Below are 21,782 nucleotides of genomic sequence, written 5' to 3' on the forward strand. Positions count from 1 at the left end.
CCACAGACAGGTCTCACTCCATTCTTCTCCTCTCATGTTTCATTAGACAAACTACATATTTTTTTAGCCTGGCTGCAAATTCTGTTGTGACCAAATACATCTTTAGACACTCCCTATTCCACTTCAGTTATACAAATACCCTCTGACCTAGCCCTTGTGGCGTAGTCACAGTAAGAAACTTATTTCCTGCCGCTCCAATCTGTTGAGATATTTTGAGTTGAAATTGAATGCACATACCTGTGGCAGGTGAGGCGTCAGTAGAATGTGGGTGTGGTGAGACCTTTGTTTTTCTAGTGTCAAGTATTTCTACGATTCGTCACTCCAAATCAAGGGAGGTGGCCAGCTGTCTAGGAGTTGCTCCTCTCAAGGAGGCTCTGCACCCTTTTACAGGGAGCAGCTCTACTTCTCTCCTCTGTTATTCTTGCAACTGCAGAGGAGGGACACAGAATTTTGGATGCCAGCAAGGGGCAAGACAGATCCCCTCTGCTGTTGCAGCCTTCCACACAGGAAAGAACACAGATTGATGCTAGAGACTCCAGCAATCTATTAAAGAAAGCCTCATACCACTTCTGAAAGGGATTACCCTGCTCTACCTCCTTCAGCAGTAAAATTGCCCTTTACATCACTTTACAAGATTGGTTCAGGACTAAGTCTGGATCCCACCCATTACATAGCTGGAAATAACAGTAAGAGTATTTCCAGAGACCCAGGAGCCTCAGAGAGATTTAATCTTCATTTGCTGACAGCGGGACCAATCCTCTTCAGCTTGTGAAGGATAATAAATTTTGTTCAAGCATCCAGCAGGACAGAAGACCAGTTGAGAGAGTTCCCTTGCTCCACAGGGAACAAGCATTTGCATCTCCACTCACATGCTCACTCATTTTATTCCTCCCTCTCTGGTACATTCTAAGGCTGCTTCCTCTTACCTGTGGGGAACCCTACCAAAGGGCACCACAGAATTAACATGTTCTTGTTACTGGGCTTCCACCCCTGCCTCTCCGCAGCAGGACCCATGGAAGATCCACACTCTCTTCCTGCTTTACAAGAATGCTCTTAGCAGTCAACATACCCAAGATCTGTACCCTTACTTACCTGCCACTGATCTTAGACTACTTTAAAGCTATCAAACTTGAAGGCGAGTATTTGGGAGATATTAGTAAATTGCTACCAAAAAAACCCACAAAAAAACAAAGTAAGAACACTGGCACTCTTCTCACACCAGTGTAAGTATGCTCCTCATGAAGACAACAGAGCTGTTTTAAATAAAAAAGAAAAACCACATTCCCCTTAGTTTTAACCATGCCGTTTTTTGTAATTTTGCAAAATACGCTGCACCAAACAAAAGATAAAAGCATTCTGGCTAGCATACATGTCTATATCAGATTTATGTTGACACTATGAAGTAACCATTTTGCTCATCTTGACTACTGCAGTAGTTTCTGCTTTCCATTTAGATCTAGAAAAGAATCTTTTGAACATTGTTTTTCACGTAGCAGAAAGTCCAGTTTATGAGTGGTTCTAACAGACATTAGATTTTCATGTTGAGTGACCATGAAGGAGCTTCTCACCCTTCTCTGCCCACCAGTAGAAGTGTCCACGCTGAAAATTTTTATCGCCAATGGGAACTAGCACTAACTTCCTGGTATTATATGAAGATAAGTACATTTATCTCATTCTTGCAAGAGTCTACTTATACGACACTGAACTCTGCTTAAGACAGTGAAATAAACAGGGAAACACAGAAAGAGCCTCTATACCTGTTTTTCTTCACCACCCAACTCACGAGCTGCTTTCCTATGTAAATACCACCCTCTTGTGTTGGTTTGTAAGTACTACAAGAATCAGCCACAAACAAAAAAACCTCACAAACCCCAAACCCAGACCTCTCCTCAATCTTGCCAATCATTACAGATTTTGGACCGAATTCCAGGCAGTGAACAGCTTAATCCTGCCAAAACAGGTTCTCTCTGTGCTGGGCCACTCTTCAGCTGACACATTTAAGTTACTGACGACACATCTGAATCACCAAGATTGACCTAAGAAAAAAAACCTTCTGGCAGAGCCAATGCTCAAAATGAGCAGAACAGGTCAGTGATAAAACAAGGAAAACCAGGTAGCTTTAAAATTAAGCAAAATATATTTGGAGTTCTCCATGTCACATGTCCCTTCCCTAAGGCAGGGGCATCACAGCTGTGCTGTGGAAACTCAGTTACTTCTTTAACCTTTCCCTCTCTTTCTTCTGACAGACCTATCTGACCTCAGATGCACTCAGTGTGTTTGGGCAGTGAGATGCTGCAGCACTGGGAAGCTGCACCCACACTCTGCACCTCTTTGTGAATAAGCAGGGCCAGATCACAGCTGCTTTCAGGTCCAGGGGTGATGGTCTGGTGTCTCTGAAAGGAAGACTGGTCCCATAACGGGCCAAGCTCTGCCTGTAACTGGTGAAGCAGAAGAGAGGAAGTTCTTTTCCAGGTGGACTGCGCAATTTCATAAGTAGTTCTGAAAAAAAAATTCACTGGAGATGGCTTGGTAAACCGATTTTGCTGAGCTTATGTAGCCATAAAGAGAAAAATAAAAAAGTCTGTCCAAATACTGAACTAGAAGGCTTTCCTTTTCTTCTTTTTTCCTCCTGCCACCTTATTTCTGACACCAATAGCTTCTTCTGTGTCATCATCATCATTTCGAGATCGCTTCTTCTCCCCCTGCTCCCGCAGCTCCTGCAATGCAATCAAGAGATTGACCAAAAGTTCTGCCACCTGAGGGAATTCAGACTACAACAGTGAGTAGAGGGACAAAAAGCCAGCACCCACCATTCGAGCAAATCTCTGGGCCTCAGCCACACGCTCTGTCAGCATCATAACTTCTTCCTCTTGCATGGGGAATGCTGGCAGCTTCTTGCCAATTAGGTGTTCAATGCGCTGGAACAGCTCTACATCGTACCTCAGAAAAGACAAGACACCATCTTGAATCAGCCCTCCTGAGAGTGCTTCAGCTGTCGCCACCCACAGACATCACCCCCTATCTCCAGCCCACAGATACTGTTAGCTTGGGCTCATGGTCTCACAAGCAACTCTTTAATTGCATCCAAATGATGCCATTGTTTGGAATGGCTTCACTGATTTATTCAGCTCATCTCTGATCAGAAGTATCTGGCAAAGACTTTTTCTAGACAAATACTTCAGTATTTATCAGAAACTCACACTCACTTAACCTGCATTATATATTATAAAAGCGTACGTATATGACACAATCAAGTTATAAACAATTCTGCTTATTACATGCCTGCTTCTAGAATTTATCCTAGACCTTTCTCCTTCCCCACCCCAGGCTTTGAATTCTCTCCCCTTTAACTAAATAAATTCAACTGGCAGCTCAAAATGAAAAGCAGTATTTTCTTCTCACCCAGGATGAGGTCAGATGTTTTCTGCTCTGAAACACAGCTGGGAAAAATAAGTCTGCCACATTTTAACACTTACTGTGTGACAAAGGTGATAGATTTGCCAGATCTCCCAGCTCGAGCTGTTCTCCCAACACGATGAATGTAATCCTGAAAACAATTTTCTTGATAAGCGATATGTGTGCCAAACACAGACAGAAGTTATGGAAAATCAGCTCATACGATTTTTCTTTAGGAAAGAACAAGATAATGGGGAGAATTTACAGACAGGATTAAATACTCGGGACCATATACAGCATGAGGATTTGTGAAGATGCTGGCTTGCAGAGGCGTATTTTTGGTTTTAGCATTTGAATTCTTATCCTTCTAAATAAGACCATCTCCAATTATTCAAGACTGCAGGACAGAAGTTGTGATACATTACTTCACTAATGTACATATTAGCTTTCCAAGAAAGTGATAGTTAAGTGAGCCCACACCTGCATTTTCAGTCTGGGGATCTAGTGTGCTACATAGAGAGTTTATGTGGAAGACAGACTATCAAGTTGATTTAAATTTGGCAAGCACAGTGAAAGGGAGGATGAATGGGAACAATTTGGAAGTGTCTGGTCTATTGAGTGTCTTCTGTTTATACGGTTCTAGGCTGTTTTCCAGGTTTTATACCGCATTATGGAAATCAAAATGCTCCCTTTTCCATGCAGGATCTGTGGAGAAAGGAAGCATCACGAGAAAGGATGTGTTCTGTGACATAGTTAGACAAGGGGCACAAAAACTGTAACGAGGCATTCAAGCTGCTGACCCCACCGTTATTTTTTTTTTTAAAAAGCTTTTGTCCTTTTACAATGTCAAAAGCAGCGTCTTCAAAAGAACCACCAACTTTCTTCTGTTTGCAACATGTAGAATCTTTGATCACTACAAGGAACAACAGCAATTCCTGAAATGCACGTTAATTGTACACTTTCTGAAACTAGGCTGGGAAACAAGACCGCATCCCTCAGATAATACCATACTTTCAGTAAGGTTGAGTTAGTAACTTGCTGCTTTTCATTTTGCTGTACTTTTGTAATATGAAGATGAAACATACTAAAAGACATCTTTCTTGATCAAATCCTCATTGAACATAACGGGAGAATATTTACTTTTTTTTTTTTTTGGCACTGTTTAAAACATGAAGGCAGACCTGGATCACAGGAACAGAGATGACTACCTGAAACTAGTAGTATTTTCAAAGTCTAGAAGCCATTTAACATAGTACAGCAGGACACATACTCTGAGCAGAGATACAAAGACACAGAGCGTCCCTCAGTCCTCTTCACTTATGGGATCACTTCTACAATCCACTCAACCACACTGAGATACCAACTCAACTGCAGAGGCTGAACTACATCTTTTAATCTACAGAAATGGGAACTAGATTTCCAGCCAGCAGAAGAGAAAAAAAAAAGTGTCTCTGTTACTTTATCTAGCTTCACTATGCCTCCTGGTGACCAGAAGCTCTCAGCTGACACACACACTAGCTTACCTTAGAGTGTGTAGGAATATCAAAGTTTATCACCACATCTACATGTGGAATGTCCAGCCCTCTGCTTGCAACATCAGTAGCCAGCAGAATAGAACGTGTCTTTGCCTTGAACTTGTTTAGGGAGCCCAAGCGTTTATTCTGGAAGAGACAAGGACAAAACGGGAATGAGAGAGTAATGCTCATTCTGGTTCATATGCTCTTGTTGAAATACTGGTACAGAAGAACTGGGGGAGAAATTACTAAAAAAAAAATAATAAAAAATCTCACTTCACTAATTTCTTTTTGAACTATTACAGAAGCAGTGCCAGCATTCACATTAGTTAAATTTCTAGGGATCAGTCCAGTCCACTAGCTGTGAAATATTCCCCCTGCAAGCTAGCTGTGACTCAGCGTGGCGCAGTCTGCTTCCCAAGCAACAGTTCTCCATTCTGTGGGGTATGCCCATACCTGACTCATTTGCCCATGGAGAGGAATGGCAGTGAACCCCAGGTTGCGGAGCATTAGAGCAGTCCTCTGAGTATTGTTACACGTACTACAGAATATCATGAAAGAGTTTCCAGCTAGTTCATGCAAAATATAAACCAGGTAGCTGTCCTGTAAAGAAACAGACAGAGGAGAAAAAAGGAAAAAGAAAAAAAAAAAAAAGATAATCACATATGTCACATTAAAAAGTTAAGTATAAGCCAGAGAAAATGACAAGATATTGGGCAGATGGGGGAACAGCAAGACAAGACACTATCAGAAGACGGAAGAAACAAAGTGGCATTACCTTGAATTTGCAGGGGATGAATATATAGTACTGCTGTAGTTTTTCAACTGTCTGATATTTGGAAGAAACAGCACATTTAACAGGATTCTTCAGAGCAGCACGCTGGAGTTTTTGAACCTGGGAAGATCGATGTAAGTTAGTACTAGATGGACAGAGATCCTGTCAGAAACCTTATCATACAGTCTAATCAACAGTATAGCCTGATGGAAGGAGAACTGAAGCAGAGTACTCTGCTCTCACCTTCTTGGTCATGGTAGCAGAAAACAGGAATGTCTTCCTGTCTCGAGGAATCACTTTTAGTATCTTATCCACCTGTAAAAATAGAAAGGAAATGGAAATGCTGAATACAAGAGCAATCCAGACATAAGCCTCCTCGAAATACAAGGATCATCCAAATGAAGAGTAATCCAAGTGTGCAATTTAGACTCACAGCAGGAACAAATTTCCCCTCTTCTAAAAAGAAGGTGTAGGCTGATACCTTGTTGACAGTTAGACAGTGTGAACTCCAGAAGTCCAATAGCAGTGCAAATATCATGCAAAATTCCTGCAGGAACGTGTGTGCGATCGTGTTCTACAGTAACTGAGTCAATGTCAGGTGCTCCAGAGAAACCAGATTTCATATACAAAAAGCCTCCTACTGTCTTGCTAGTGCTCTGCAGAACCCTGCTAGGTTCTACTCCCATGTAATAATTTGTGCAATATTAGAGCTTAATTACAATTTTCTATTAATTTCTACAGAAACAGCTCAGTGTTTACTATGTGACTGTAGGAAGCAATTTTAAAGGAACTTATCTAGTGTTCCAAACTTTTCTTTTAGCAGATTCCTACCTCTGTCTCAAAATCCATGTTAAGGATCCGGTCAGCCTCATCCATCACTAGGAACTTCAGAGCTCGTAAATTGAAGCCCTTCGTATTCTCCAGATGATCAACTAGACGGCCAGGGGTTGCTACCAACAAGATCATGAGAGCAAATTCAGAATGAAAGCAAAGGAAAACATCTGAAGAGGCAAGAGAATCATCCATTACAGAAATGGGATTCTGCCCAAGAGAAGTAAAGGCAGATTGCTTCGGGGGAAGGACTCTCATAACATGTCTTCAGAGTGTTTTGAAATAAGCCTAATGGAGTTATTCTCTGAAGAACACCCTCCTTCCCCCTCTCCCCTTAAAAAATAATAAAAAAACCCCAACAACAAAAACCAAAACAGACTGTAGACAGGCTGTATCGAGAAGGATGAGACCAGCGTTTTGAATACTGAGGAGAATGAAAAAACAAACCAAAGGCAGTCTAGTAGGAATGCTTTGGCACAAGCTTGTAGCAGTAAGGCTACTGGTGTATACCTTAGAAACATTAACAAGCCAGTACTCAGATCTCAGGGCAAAAACAAATGAAGGATGTACCCGCACTTCTCCTTTACATGCACAAAACCTCTTTCCACTCTTTCTTTGGACAACTGCAGTTTGATAATATTCATAACCCATACCTCCAGCACATTAACTTACCAATTATAACATGTGGTTTCTTGGCTAAGGCCAGAGATTGAGACATCGTGTCAATTCCACCCACAATAACCGCTGCAGGACAAATAGAATATAGTGAATCTTTCATTATAGCACTAGCCAGCCCCTGGCACCATAGTTTCCTCCTACTCCCAGCCACCCACAACAATTCTGTACAAATGAAGAACTACTTATCTTTATGAGAATTCACTTTATTTTAGCACACCTGACTTTCCCAGGCCTCTTAAGCCATACAGTTAAGTCCTTACTGGTCCCAGGTATTTTATTTTTACAGTTGAAGAGCTACAGGCAGAATCTATTCCTTGTAGCTTAACTCAGCTGTAAAAATCTAGGAATTCTAAAAGTACCCACAAAGCTTTTACCTTTGTAGAGTATAGAACCAATACAGACAGTCTGAAGGAAAGATTAAACATCACACTATAGAGTGGAGCTCTATGCAATTTCACTGGACACAAACTTACTATTGAGAAGGTTCTCTTGTACTTCCATCTTTAACTGTTCAGACATAAAACGCAGAAGCGCTGCAGACTACTCCATGAGGAAAGACCACACAGCCTTCCTTTCCCACACCTGATACCAGATCTCTGCCTTCCAGCATCACAAGCTTTTCTCACCTTTTGTTCAACTCTCAATACAAACACTCCATACTTTTCCTCTGCATTCTAGAGCTGAAAAACTTTAGTCTTTAGCAAAACTGCTCCAATATCACAGAGCTACTTACTACTATGGACACCGATGGAGGATCCAAGTGCTTCAAACTGCTCTGAGATCTGGAAGGCCAGCTCCCTTGTTGGTGTGAGGACAAGAGCAAATAGTCGCTGAGGTGTTTCCAGCAGTGCTTGAAGAATTGGCAAAGCAAAGGCTCCTGTTTTTCCAGAGCCAGTTTCTGCCAGTCCAATGATATCTCTGCCTGTAAGAAGCAGCAAGGAGGGCAAAAACTATTACAAATCAAGACCAGAGAAAGAAGCCTTTAAAACACCCTGCAATAAAGCACAGGAATTCCCTAAGGACAGGGAAAAAAAAAAAAAAAAAGAACAAAAAAAAAAGAAAAAAAGGGACACAAAGGGAAAGAAGAACAAAGGGCGAAATCAATGACATTTCAGAACATCCCTGCAGCATTTTTAGAGTGTGACTTCATCTGTACTGTAATTACAGTCTTGATCCTTTCCATTCCCTAGTTAAACTTCTGCCAATCCAACAGGATTTCATACAAACTTCATGTTCAAAAAAAAAGCTTTACTATTTCCCAAATCTGTCAATTTACAGCCTACTGCTTCTATCTGAGTAAGTATTCTAGACCAACTGTTGTCTGTTTACTGGCTTACAAGGAAATACTCAGGTTTACGACTCAGGTCATACCAACTACCATACAACAGCACTACCATACTCACACGTCACAAGCCACAATCAATTTTGTGCCATTGGTTACGATAACAATCTAAACCTGTTTGCAGCAAGAAGGATTAGGACAGCAAGTTCTTTGTCCAAAACCAGTCCAGGCAACAGGGTAGAATTCATCAGTAGAATCCATTCTGATCTCCTAAACTCCTACAGCTGAGAACATGCTGCCAACAGGCCTTAAACTGGAGACAACTCCTCAGTTATACAATATTACTTTTGCTTTTTTCAAAAGACTATTATGTGTGGAGTAAGAGAGTCTGACAATAGTTAAGTTCTAGGACAGAGCAGACACTGAAAGCTTATTCCCATTCTGTCACTACATTGTTCTTTTCCTGCTTCACAGTGTTTTGGTTTTTAAAAAAACCCAACAAAATACCAACCACATATTCTAGAGGCAGAAGTGTTGCCTGAACTCAGCAATTTATTTTCCTGTAATTCCAGGTTGTTTACAGAAAGTCACTGGTTTGGTTATTCCTCACTCCAGAAATCTAATTTCAAAGAACTGCCTGCTGACAGCCAAGCAGATTATACAAGCTATGGAATCAACCAAGGCATCTCCAATTTCAGACACACAGAAAGAGTGTCTGTGTGCCTCTATCAGAAGAGGCACAGAGCTAAATCTATCAGAAGTTTCCTGTGTATCTTTGAGTACTTCAGAAAGGAAATGGTCAATGAGGACTAGCAGCTCAAATGACAACAGTAATTCAATTTAACATGGAGTGTCAGAACTATGCAACAGTAGTGACTACTCAAGAATCCATGTTTGTACCCATTTGAAAGTCTGCAGTTGCAGCAGGAATTAGTATTCCAAGCTCCGCCCAAGAAGGACACGGGAATGAACACAGATACTACATCTAGAGAGAGATCTTCAGTGATGAAGTGAGAAAACTCATCCCTGTCACTTACTTCTCACTCAGCAAAATTCATTCATATAGAGCTCCTGGGGCATCCCCAGATTTGGGATCAGACACACACACTGCTCACCTTGGAGAGCCACTGGAATAGCCTCCACTTGGATCTTTGTTGGCACCTTCCATCCTAACTGGTCACAAGCTTCACACAGGACATCTGTCACTCCCTGAACATCAGTGAAAAAAGAAAAGGGAAACAGACATCACCAAGGAGACCTAAATTAAACCACAGTGTTAAGATAAATACATGCTGCAACAGTCAAGCTTGTCTCCAGCAGCGACAAACCCCATCATGCCATAAATGCAACTACATAAAAGGACAGGCTGCTCGCAGTGATCCCCATCTCCATCAGTAAGTTCATAGATTTGTTAAAAACTGTTAGAAGTGACTGCCATCAGTAAGAAACTAGTCATTTTTTCCTCTAGCTTACATAAGGATCCTTCCATACACACCCAGCTGCCCTTCTTCCCCTCTGGGGGTATCCGGAGCATGGAAAAAGGAAAACGCCTGGGTAAGCAAACACAACTGAAAACAGGCAGCTGCCCGAGGAGCACAGACCGAGGCATCCACGCCAACCTCACCAGAGCGAAGGCCTAAATTCCCCAGATCTCCTGCGCGGGCACAACACCACGCCCGCGGCCCGAAGCAGCGACGGCGGCACACGTGTCTACCCGGGGGGTGCTCCACCGGGCCTGGGGCCAGCTGCAATCCGCGGAGCGCCGCGGCCCGGGGCCGTGCCTCGGCGGGACGGCGTGGGGCGCGGCCTGGCGCACGGGGCTGTGCGGGGAGCTCACCGCCTCCCCCCTGGCCTAATACATGGGGCTGGGGCAGGAGGGTGCTCCTCAGGGCAGGGGAGGAAGAAGCGGGGACAGAAGCGGCTCCAGCCCGGCCTCACCAAGTCCTTGAAGCTCCGCGGCTCTTCCGCCGCCGCCGCCACCTCCGGCTCCGCCGCCTGCCCTTCCTCGCCTTCTGCCGCCATTTCTGACCGTCCCCTTCTGGTGCAGCGCAAAGCACTCTGGGAGTTGTAGTCCTGCCCTTGGGTGTGTTGTGGGATTTGTAGTTCCGAGGAAAGAGCCAATCGGAGCGGGCGGGGCGGGGCTCGAGGGGCCCTTACCCGTCGGGGCGGTCGGTTTCGCCGCTGCTGTCGGTGGCCGGAGCCGGGCCGGTGCCCGGTGCCCGGGGGGCGGTGATGCCGCCGCCGTCAGGTACGGGCGGCCTCGTTTGCCTGAGGTCAGCGGGTGTCTCCTGCACCCGGAGCTGTTCAGAGGGCGGCCCCCCGGGGCAGCGGGAGTAGCGCTCGGGGCGCCGAGTGCTGCCGCTTTGCCCTCTCCCGAGGTAACGGAGCCGGCGTCGGCCGAGTTGCCGTGTCTATGGAAACACCCTGGCTCCGCACAAGGTTATGGAGAGGCGCGCTGGAGGAGGCCTTTCCTCTCAATGTGCTCAAGGCTTGTTTTCTCTGAACTTAGTTGGCTTGTGCTTCTGCAAGGGGCGTGTGTGTGCGCGTGTGATTTATGTGACAAGTGCTACGCTTTGCTAAATGGGAAACGGAGTGGATTTTCACTGAACTCCAGTGAGATCTCCAGGGAAGGGGGAGTTACAGACCTGTAGCTACCTGTATTGGGGTAAGAGCACACTGAAGTGGCTGTGTGAAAACCTGCCTGCTTGGCGTTAACTGCAAATGGCTGTGCCTCTGGCCTGCAGCTCAGCATTTGTGCTGCTTAGGCAGTGTGTATGATGGTGTTCTGTATTCATGAATTCTACAATTCTGAAGGAACAAGACAAAATGAGCTAGATAGGCACAAAAATACAATAATATACATAAACTTACATGTATAATACATACAAAGAGCAAATTAACTTCTTCAGAAGTGCTGGCATGGACCATTTTGAAGTATTAGTAAAGCGAAAAAAAATAAAAGAACTGTCATTGTTCCACCTTGTTTTCCTGTTTATGGTAAATGCCAGTGCACAACTTTGAAGTGCCAGAAATACATAACATGTATGGCAACTTGCAACATAAAATAAAAGAATAGGGGATGGGAATAGACGCAAACGCTCCCCCAGCTCTCGATTCCTGCTGTTGTGACTCAGGCAGGGATAAAGCAAGCACACAGCGAGAGCTGAAAATGGTGATGGGTTTAGTACCCTTCGAAGAAGAGCAACATCAAAATACCATGTCATGATGGTAGTTCCTGAGCTCATTGGTTTCCATCTGATCTGGGTGTGGCCTCTTTGATCTGTAGCCCCAGTGCTGACTGCAGCAGGGCAGCTTTGCAGCTACGTGAACCTCTGTTGTTTTAAGGAAAAGGATGCTAACATACCCAAGCGTTAGGGCTTCGAAAGGACAGCAGAGCTGACTGCAAGATAGAACTCGTGACTGCATTTCTGAGCAGACCTCTCTCTCTTGCTGGTTGGGAAGCCTGGCTGGATGTGCTTGCAGTGGAAAAGCTGACGTACCTGAGCATCTGTCACTGGATTCCAAGCGTGCCATTTCCTCTGCTCCCAGAACAATGAGGAAAGTGAGAGGAAATCCGAACAAACTCTCTGCGTGACAGGGAAAGGAGAGGAAACCTGGAACAATTCACTGGGCAGCAGTGGAAATGAAACTGCTGTATCCCACTGTGCTCAGGAGCAATGATTTTAAAACAATAAATTAAAAACAAACAAACAAACAAAAACCCCAAGAAACGCCCAGTGTAGATGCTCCTTATGACCATGTTTCAACAATTACAGCAGTCTGAGCCGTGAGCTTGCTGTGTATCATTTAGTGCTAAAAGTTAAGCCTGGATAACACTTAGACATGGACCTTTGTAAGGGTCACTGGGATGCCTCAGGAAATGGAGTCAGGGATGTGACAGGAAGTCACTGCTTGTGATTCTTTGTTGAACTCATTGCCCATATAATATGGTAGGTGATGCTTTGGTGGGGAGCAGAGTAGAGCAATTCTATTCTGATGAAATTCTAGTCTGAGTAATTCCCTTTTGTAGATGTATGTGTTCCCTCCTGTCCTGAATTGCTGTTGGGAGCACTCGTGTGTGATAAAATAAGTAGCACTTCTAAATGGCGATTCTCTTTTTGTACTTTTCAGCACAGGACACTGCAGATTTTACTGGATTTGGAAATTTTCACTCTAGGGCTTTTAGATATGGCTTTTGAACAAATATGTTCTAAGCCCTACTGCATGTTATAAGCTCAGTCTTCCTTAGGGGGGGCAGATGAATTTTTGTGCAGATATAATGCCAACTGTTTCATAAGGGGTGCATAATAAGACAAGATGGACAGTGTGTATAGAAGGTCACAGTTAATGGTAAATGATCCTCTCTACCCTCTGGGATGCCTAGAGAGAGGCTATTGGGATATCCTGACTCCATGACTGTACTCAAGCTCCTTTGTTATAGACACCATTTTTCACTTTCAAAACATGCTACGGGACTTTGTGTTGAAATGATGTTTCCATTCCTGCTTCACCATTGAATCATTCCTCCCCACAGCAGTTTCAATAAAAGGGGAGTAAAAATGGCATCAGGAGGCCAGACTTCGTAACTGCCAGCCCAGGTTAAACATCAAATCACACATGTACCATTCTCTCCCTGTTGTCCAGCTACCAAAGGAAGGTTCCACCAGCACATCTACTACTTTGAAGGCTAAATAACACAACTACTAGCAAAAAAACTGCTTATCAAAGGTACTTCCCCCAAATGTTGCTTGTGACTCTAAGGGAGTCACAACGTTGGAACTAAGCCAATACTAATACTCGAGTAGGCGCATCTCTATCCCTGCCCAGGTCGCTTGCTTCTGGTACTTTCTTGGTACCGGCTCTGGTGCTCACCTGACCCAGCAGTGAGCTGCTTCAGGGTGCAAAAGGAGAAGGAAATTAGTCTTACCCCCAAATATTGGCTCCACAAAAGCTGGCTCCACAGGGTGTCACTTGAGATCCAGTGCTGACCGCATGTGAGGAGACAGGACAGCATGCCGGGAGCTGAGTGAGGAAGTTCTGACCACCTCCTGCCCTAGCTGTTATATCAAGTGTGGCTGAGATGTGAGGGCGCAGACTTAGGTTCACAAGACCACTTGGCTTAGAAGGTGTCCAAGAGCACTGGATGGGTTTTGGAGTCTAAGTCGCACAGTTCTTCTGTCTTGTGTAGGATTACAGACCTTCCAGCCTGCTGGCCCCACTCTCTGCCTGAACCTCCCTTTGCATTCCTAGCAAAAAAACACAGAGAGGGGAGCGACTTAGACCTGGCCAGTAGAGCGTGGAACCTTGAGCTCAATTGCACTTACACAGTAGCACTGTGCAACAACCCAAATCCTGACTTTAAGAAGGGTTAGCCTAGGGAAAAACAGAACAGAAGCAGGATCCTTTTTTTTGCCTTTGTGACTGAGACTGGAATCAAAGTATCTGATTTGTCCCCAGCTGCTGAAACAGTGGCTATGATTGCGGTGCAGGACTGTGCTAAGCAGAGGAAACCAGCTCTTGTGAAGCTCTAAGCTATCAAATTAGATCCTTCTGCCAGTCAGATTAGTCCATTCAGAGCTGTTATTGTTCCTGTGTTGCTCCCTGTGTGCGGTTGTGTGGAAAAAGCCGCATTGCCAGAAAAAGCCGCATTGCCAGAAAACTGGGGATGAGGTAGGAGAAGTATATGTCACATAATTTTCTCTGTGATAATAAAACCGGCCATCTCAGAAGCATCGTAAAGTCGTCACTGATCTGATGGGGTTAGCTGGTGATAGGCTGGAGCACTAGGAAAAATTTCACATCATGCCTGCCTTTGCATAGTCTGCAGTTCACACTCCAAAAACATGCTTAGGTGCTCACACATGCACCTCAGTGTTTGCATATCAGAGACCGACATCCACACTGCACACAGGCTAATGTGCACACCAGGATATGCACTCACAGAGACATAAATGCATACACACATGCACAAATGCCAGCCATGTGGCACGGGGCTGATGACCTCACTTTTCATTTCTGCCTTCTGAACATGTCCAGCAGCTCATATCAATTCCCTGGCTCCAGTGCCTGGAGCATGAAATCAAGCAGGGTGAACCAGGGGGCAGGAATGTGATCATATGCAGATGTGCAGAGAGACACTGACACAAAAGTGCTTCATATTCATTTAATCGAACCAGCAGTGTACTTGTTCATTTCTGGTAAACAGGCATGGGCATTACAAGCATCTGAGTCACACTCTGAGGGATCAAAGCTTTTGTTCTTACGTGTAAAAACAAATGCTGATGTCATGAGAGGAAGAGACAAAAATGACAAGAATTCAAGCTTTGTGAGATGGAGTGTGGCCCTTCCTAAGAGCTCACTCAGTGTTACAGAATTACAAAGCGGGGTTTTCTGATCATTTTGATTCATGCATCTGCAGGGAAGTTTCCCCTTATCCACTGGGGAATACTTTTGGAGGTGGAATCATCCCTGCATTAACTCCTCTAGTTGTCTCAAGCTAGTTTCTGGGGTCTCTTCCTTGTGCGTCTTCCAGGTACTGACATGATCCTCATCATCACAGTACTTGAGCACTTTTCAATATTTGTCCCAGAAACATCCTTGTGAGGTAGGGAAGTGCTACTATCCCCATTTTTAGGCAGAGAACTGAGGCACTGAGGGGTCAAAAATCACAAAGAACATATCTATCAGAACAGTCACTTGAAACAGGGTCCCACTCCTTCGTCCTGCTTCCTAAGGGCTCTGCCACTGAATCATCCTACTCCTCTGCACCCCTCCTGAGTATTAGTACCAGTATATATTTTGCTAACATGAAGCCTTCCCTGGGAAGCATTACTAGGACTATGTGTAGCTCTCCATGAGTGCTGCCTCCTCCCTCACAGACAAACCACTGTGGGTCTCACAGGCTGCTCAACTGCATGGAGAGTGGCACCTCCACCTCTCAGATATGGTCCCATCACAGCTGGGCTCCAGCTCAGACCAGTAACACCAACCTACTCTTCCCTCCCTGCTGCAAGAGATATATTTGCTTTCTTCCACCAGTACCCTGAGGCAGGCTCTGCTCCCAGGGTCACTGAACTGTTCTTCTCCCTGTTTTGGTTCCTGTAACTGGTTGACCATCTTTCACCTATTTTATAACTACCAGCATTAAGGTCATGCTTTCCTTTTCCTACAGACACTTGTCCTCCTTCACAGCCAAAGAACAGGTTACTTGCTCTCACATGCCACAGACTTGCTTCACCTCTAAGAACAGCTGCTTCCCTTTGGAGCAGAGGCCTCCTTTTTAAAAGAAAAAAAAATACACATCTTTAAATACAATATAAAAACCTTAAAATAATCCTATGTAAATAAATAGAACACATACATCACAGTTCTCAGCCTGGAGAGGTTTCTTCAAAAGGGATAAGAATTTCTGGCCCTGCTATTTCACCCTGGGGTGATGAGCCATCCAAACAGTCTGTCATATCTGGAGCTGCTTCCTTCAACAGCCTTTCCAGATGTACCTTGCTAACAGGTCTGTACTTTACTGGAAATTGGCAGCTGCTGGATTTTTGAGGGTACCACAGCCCTTTTAGCACTCATAGATTCCTAAGTTATTTACAAACCAGGTTCAGTCAGCACCAGGACTGCAGGGTTTTCATCAGCCTCCTGACCCTCTTCTTTTCACTGCCTTGGGGAAGCAGAGCCAGGGAGATGGCTGGGGAAACATGGGTCTGAGGAACAGCCACCTACCCCTGCCTTTAGGCTCTGGGATCTGCTACTGTGTACATGATAGTCCATGTGTCTGTCATAACCTCCAACCTGAATCAGGTGGCTACTGTCCATTGGCAGTGTGTGTGTGTAAGCTTTAGCTTCCTATTGGGAAGGGGTTCGTGTTCAGATATAAAGATTAGCACCACCAATATTATGAAAAAAACAGGTAGCAGTGCTAACGGTGACAATTCATAATGTAACGTCTCCAAGCCTGGTTTTAATTATAGGGCAAACACAGTTTTAGCTGGATGATTTTGGGATCTCAGCAGTTGTTTTAGCACCCAAGTTGAGCCTCCTCGTGTGTGGAGAAAGCTCTGTCCTGGACTCAAGAAGTTCACAGACTTCATCCATCGCCCTGATGCAGGTCTCGAGGTTGGCAGCCAGCTTCTGGATTTTGGCCTTCAGCACGGCCTGGCTCACTTTTGTGACCTCCTTTGTGTATTCTGGCACAAGGAAGCTGTGGGAGCCACAGAAGACCATGAAGCAGACAGAGTTGTACAGTGAGATAGAGGCCCTCTTCTCCGACTGGCGCAGTGTGGGGTCCCCCGGGCCCTGGCCCCGGCGGAGGAACTCCAGGCAGCCGAGGATTTCCCTCATCTGTTTCCGACAAGTCATTGCGATTTCCTGCACCTTCCTCACCTCCCGGGAATTGCAGAGCACTAAGGAGAGATCGGAGGTGATGCTGATGGCCCCCCCGGCAGTGGCCAGGCCCAGACCCACAGCCGATGCCAGGAGAGAGGCTCCCAGCGTTGCTGGGCTCAGGGACAGTCCCACGATGGCTGTGACTGCTCCTGCGGCCGTCAGGGTGCTCCCGCTGACGTTGGCAATCAGGGACCTTTTGCGGAGCTTGTTGAGTTTATGAGCTGCCTTGTGAAGGTGGGCGATTTGGCCACGCAGCCTCTGTCTCTGATCCAGCAGCGCTATGTGGAAGTGGTGTGTGGGATCTGGTGTTCGGGGAAAGGCAGCACCGTTTCTCTCCATGGCTTCTGTCCAGAAGCAGAAAAGGATGGGTTGGGATTTATGTTAAAAAGACCCGTGAGACATACTCAGCCTGGACCACCATTTCAGGGATGGCATCCAGCCAATTTTTTTTTGTTTCACCGAGCTACATGAAAGGTTTGCTGTCTGCACACACGTACACACTCACGTACACACACACATGTGCACGTACACACATGTACATTTAATTACCATATTCCACAGTAACTTTCAGGCAGAGGAACTTATAAATGTATTTCTTTTTCCCTGAGAAGACTAAAATATCTTAGAGGCTGGGGTCAGAGGTGCTGTTATTACCTCTGTGAAGACACAAAACATCTCTTCCCACCCTGGGGGCAGAAATTCCCTTAAGATTAAGTGACTCCTTGCCCAGAGTAATAATGCTGCCAGAACTAATGTGTTGTCCCTATGATGGGACTCAAAGGATCTGCAATATTGAAGAGCATCTTTCACAACGCCAGGCTCTGAGGAGGTGAAAGCCACCCATCCCAGGTTGCTATTTAGGGGTCATTTCCTATTTAAGGAGAACAGAGGGAAACTGCTGAGGGGAATCAAGGTCTGGCTTTTCCATCCAGGAGGTGAGAAGCTCACTAATGCTTCAGACTGGTATTGTGAACATTCTTTCTTTCTTTAAGCCTAAGCAACTCAAGGTCCTGGAACATTCTTTTCTTATTATAGCTTGGCGTCATGGTCTGGACTAAGATGGAAACCATTGTTCTGTGGTGCATAGTCCAACCTGTGGTGGTGGATCCCCAGTGACAATGGCAGGGAGGTCCATGAACCTTGTTTAAAAGGTTCACAAAGAGCACATCAGAAAAGTGAGTCCACTTTCAGTGCTCACTCCCTTGGGGACAGGGGAACAGGGGAAATACAGGGACCTGTGAATAGAAAAGGCTTGAAAACTGCTGGCTATCGCAACTTCCCCCAGAGAGATAGCAGGAGAGTGTCTTCCCTTCTAGAGGGTGAATCTTCAGGATTTTTCTGCTAGGTGATCTCTGTTTGCTCTCTCTGTTCTTTATCACAAGTGTAGAAAGGAATGTTCCAATAAGCATTTGCCAGTTTCTCTAGGGCTGCAAAAGTGCTTTACAAAGGAAGGCAGCATCCTTAACCCTGCTTGCATACAGGGCAACGGAGATAATGGAGGCAACAGGAGTGATGTAGCATAGCCAGTTTTCTGGTGGGAGTGGAGCTTTTGTGCTCCACAACATGTGCTGTGCACAAGGCTGTGCTGCTTCAGCACCTAGCAAGGCCTAGCCATAGAGCTAAGAAGCTGTTTGAAGTCTATAATGCCCTCATAGCCGAAAGAAGTCTCTGTAGCAGAAAGACACTGTCTCAGAGCCAACTGAGCAAAGCTATTCATTGCTTCAGTCATGAATTTTCACTTCTAAGTCTTTGTACTGTGTGAACTGGAGGTGCTTGGTCCTTCACACAGGCGCACTATATAGTTGGGATCCTTGGGGCTTTCATTCTGCAGAATCCCTGTGTTTCAGAACAAGGAAACTTCCTACCATAAAAATCTTTCCATCCTGAAGTGTGTAAGTAAATAGTTCTCGCTGCAATTTTTTTTCCCCTTCTACTTGTCCTAATTCATCTCACATAGAATCCTTCAGGATCTCCCCCTATGCCCTTCAGAACAACCACCCCAGTCTCTCTTGGTATTATTGGGCCATTTGAGCTGCTTAGTACATTGTGCTTTTCTTAGCTGGAGGCAATGTCCTCTTATTTTTTACACTATAGTCAGAGACAAAGCTGAAAGCACAAGGATTAACACTCAGCTAAATGGATACCGGCATTGAAATGAACAATGAGCATATCATCAATAACTTAACAACAGATCAATGCAACGATCATTAAATATATTGGTTCCTGCAGTCTCTTAAAAATTTGTTCTGCAGATTTTCTTGTTGAGAACAGTCTCAGATAATAACAGCAGCCATCTCACTGCAGTTAGTAGAACAGTAATTCAATATATAAGCATAAGCCGTACAGTGATGCATGTCTTTTGAATACACTGATTTATGCCAGCATAAAGGAAAACAAAACCAACTCCTGCTCTTAGAGAAAAATCTGCCCAACAATAAAGGTATACATTAGTTCAAAACCTGCAAATGCTTTCCTAATACAGTACTCAGAGAGACTTCAAAAAATATTGGTTCAAACTTACCTTTAGTTTCCAGCCGACCTCCCAAAGACAAATTTTGATCCGTTTCTGGAGGAGACCAATTTATAGCTGCTGTGGACCAATTGCTGTGATGGGAATGCTTTGCCTCATACTGGGAGTTTGCCATTTCCTGCTCTCCCTTGTGCAGAAGGATGTGACACACTGGAAAGTGACCTGCGGGACAGCGAGCACACATCATGTTCAGGAAACGATCCCTGCGAATGAACATTGTGTGTTCGCTTTTCCTGAAGTGTAGGGGGAAAAAAATTTCAAAAAAATCTCAGCCTATTCCTGGCGCTGAGCTAGTGCAGTCACTCCCCCCAGGGAACAGTTGCCTTTCCTTTCACTGAAATAGCAACTGACTTTACTCTGTGCTGGAGCCGCCAGTTGCTTGATGACTGAAGTTTCCCCCCACCACACGTCTACGACCAGTGGAGCATCAGCCAGCCAGCTACTTCATTCAAGCCCAGTGTACTTTTAAAATCCCAGCTCTTTAGGACAATCGTGTGTGTGACTGGCTGGAGCACAGCAGTGCTGTGTGAGAGGTGGAGTGGTGTACCACTCCATAAAAGGGAAGCAGCTCCACAGCAAGATGATTGTTCAGAATTCCCATCCCTTCTCCTTCTGAGCACATAAACCCATGCAGCATCCTGCAAAAGGAGTGATCTCCGTGTGTTTTTGCTCTGTTTCTTAACCATGGCACCATGTTGTTTCCCTAAGGTGCCTGCCCAGCAATCAGTGATGATTCTTTGGGTGGGCTCAGGAAAAAAGGATTTTTTGGTGGCGTTAAGTGGTGGAGCCCACCTTAGACCAAAGCGGCATGTATCCTTATTGACACAGGGCCTGTGGTGCCAGGGACATCTGTTTTGAGCAGTTGTGCTTGAAGATGGGGCATCTACTTTCTTGCTTGGTGGATTCTTACTCTTCAGGGCTGTTTGTTGACGGGGAACCTCTGATTGTGCCCTAGTGTCCCTCTGGCCTGGCTAATCTGAAAGCTACCTAGCTGTCACTAAGTGGCGAGTCTTTACTGTTGAGTCTGAGATGCATAGCCATGTAATTGCTGTAGCTGAACTTAAGAAGGGATGAGGACTGAAACGCAGCAGGCAGGGAGAGAAGAAGGCTGAGATTATTCATTTCAATGGCAGCAGCTTGGCTTTAGATCATCTTAAACTGAATGTGAAGCAGTATGTCAGGGGTGGGCCTGCATGAGATGAGACGAGAACGAATAAATAAATAGCACTGAAGAGCTACTTCAACCTGTCACAGACCTGAAAAGAGAAAACATTGTTTTGAAGGTGCTTAAATAAGCAATCTTGGTCTGTTACACTTTGTACATATTGCACGTTAACAGGAAGGTGAGTTTTGACACTGAAGGAAACTGTGCTTTAGCCCTTCCCTTTGTTTTAGCAAACATGTGCTTGAATTGGAGCCCATCTGCCTTGGCGAAGGTTTGCAGTTGATAGACACAAGAGTTCTTTCTCACATTCCCAAACAGAATAGGCTTTTTTATGTAACTGCATCAGCATTAGGACTTGTGCCAGCAGAGGTGTCCTTGTTAGGACAGTGAGTTTTGGTAAAAATGAAGTGATGAAGAAAAGAAAAGAAAAAAGGTCTAGAATGAGCCTGAGAAGATGACACTGTTTTGGTTGCTCTTCTTCCTTTGCCAGTGCTCTTCTTTCAATATATTCAGCTGCAAAATGTTGTCAGAAGCCCCTGCGATGCTCAGTGCATGGGTGAGGACATGATTAGAGTGCAGAAGAAACAATTCACTTTTTTTTTTATATTCATTCACAGTTTCCTGCACACTGAAAGACCTGCACTTCACACAAGATAAGATGTTTGTCTCAGCCTAGGATGGTTTCTCACCAGGATCATCCCTGAGCTCCTTCACCATATAAAGACAATGTTGCCCCATGGTGCATACCATGAGGTGCATACCCAGAAAGTAAGGACTTCCCATGAGGAGCTACAGATGTCAACGTAGTTTTTAAAAAGAAATGTATATTAGAATAAGAAACATTATTTCCTAGGGAGTTGCCCTACAGCAGTATGCTGTGATCTGGGTTTGTCCCTGCTGACACTCTCACAAGCATGCCTTTGGTGAGAGTGCTGGTCTTCTCTCCCACAGGTAATTACAGAGACCCCCTCCAGCAATCGTGAGCAGGTGGGAATGGGAGCAGGATGGGAGAGGAGAATATTCTCTGAGCGCCTCCCAGGGACTGAAAGGCTTTCAGTGCCATTAGTGCACCTGTCCAGATGTGAGCGCATCTGCCAAGTCACTGAGTAGGTCCCAGGGGCCTGCTTGGACTGATTCTTAGCTACCAGGGATCTCAAGACTTGTGGGGTAGATCTGACATTCACTGTGCAGTCCTACAAGCTAGCAGAGGCCTCACCACC

General features: G+C 45.0%; 2 protein-coding genes across 2 annotated transcripts; both read right to left on the minus strand.

Annotated features, from left to right (window-relative positions):
* Positions 1 to 1,715: 1,715 nt before the first annotated feature.
* DDX47 (DEAD-box helicase 47) lies at positions 1,716 to 10,498 on the minus strand. Its single transcript, XM_086469981.1, has 12 exons — positions 10,415 to 10,498; positions 9,592 to 9,685; positions 7,928 to 8,116; positions 7,189 to 7,260; positions 6,517 to 6,635; positions 5,929 to 6,000; positions 5,689 to 5,805; positions 5,367 to 5,513; positions 4,920 to 5,057; positions 3,477 to 3,547; positions 2,811 to 2,940; positions 1,716 to 2,717 (listed from the first exon to the last, which is right to left on the minus strand). The coding sequence occupies exons 1-12, from the start codon at positions 10,496 to 10,498 to the stop codon at positions 2,598 to 2,600; spliced, it is 1,353 nt and encodes a 450-aa protein (XP_086326107.1). The 3' UTR covers positions 1,716 to 2,597.
* A 5,967-nt stretch (positions 10,499 to 16,465) lies between these two features.
* On the minus strand, positions 16,466 to 17,206 carry APOLD1 (apolipoprotein L domain containing 1). Its single transcript, XM_009956996.2, has one exon. The coding sequence runs from the start codon at positions 17,204 to 17,206 to the stop codon at positions 16,466 to 16,468; it is 741 nt and encodes a 246-aa protein (XP_009955298.2).
* Between the last annotated feature and the right edge of the window lie 4,576 nt (positions 17,207 to 21,782).

This window comes from Leptosomus discolor, chromosome 1, assembly GCF_034619465.1.
Source record: "Leptosomus discolor isolate bLepDis1 chromosome 1, bLepDis1.hap2, whole genome shotgun sequence".
NCBI lineage: Eukaryota > Metazoa > Chordata > Aves > Leptosomiformes > Leptosomidae > Leptosomus > Leptosomus discolor.

Excerpts from the sequence above, each read along its gene's own strand:
- DDX47 (XM_086469981.1), bottom strand. The coding sequence starts at position 10,498 with ATGGCGGCAGAAGGCGAGGAAGGGCAGGCGGCGGAGCCGGAGGTGGCG. Across the intron at positions 2,941-3,476 it reads TCTATCACCTTTGTCACACA|GTACGATGTAGAGCTGTTCC; the intron begins GTAAGTGTTAAA and ends GTCTTTTCTGAG. Across the intron at positions 2,718-2,810 it reads CCCAGAGATTTGCTCGAATG|GAGCTGCGGGAGCAGGGGGA; the intron begins GTGGGTGCTGGC and ends ATTGCATTGCAG.
- APOLD1 (XM_009956996.2), bottom strand. The coding sequence starts at position 17,206 with ATGGAGAGAAACGGTGCTGCCTTTCCCCGAACACCAGATCCCACACAC.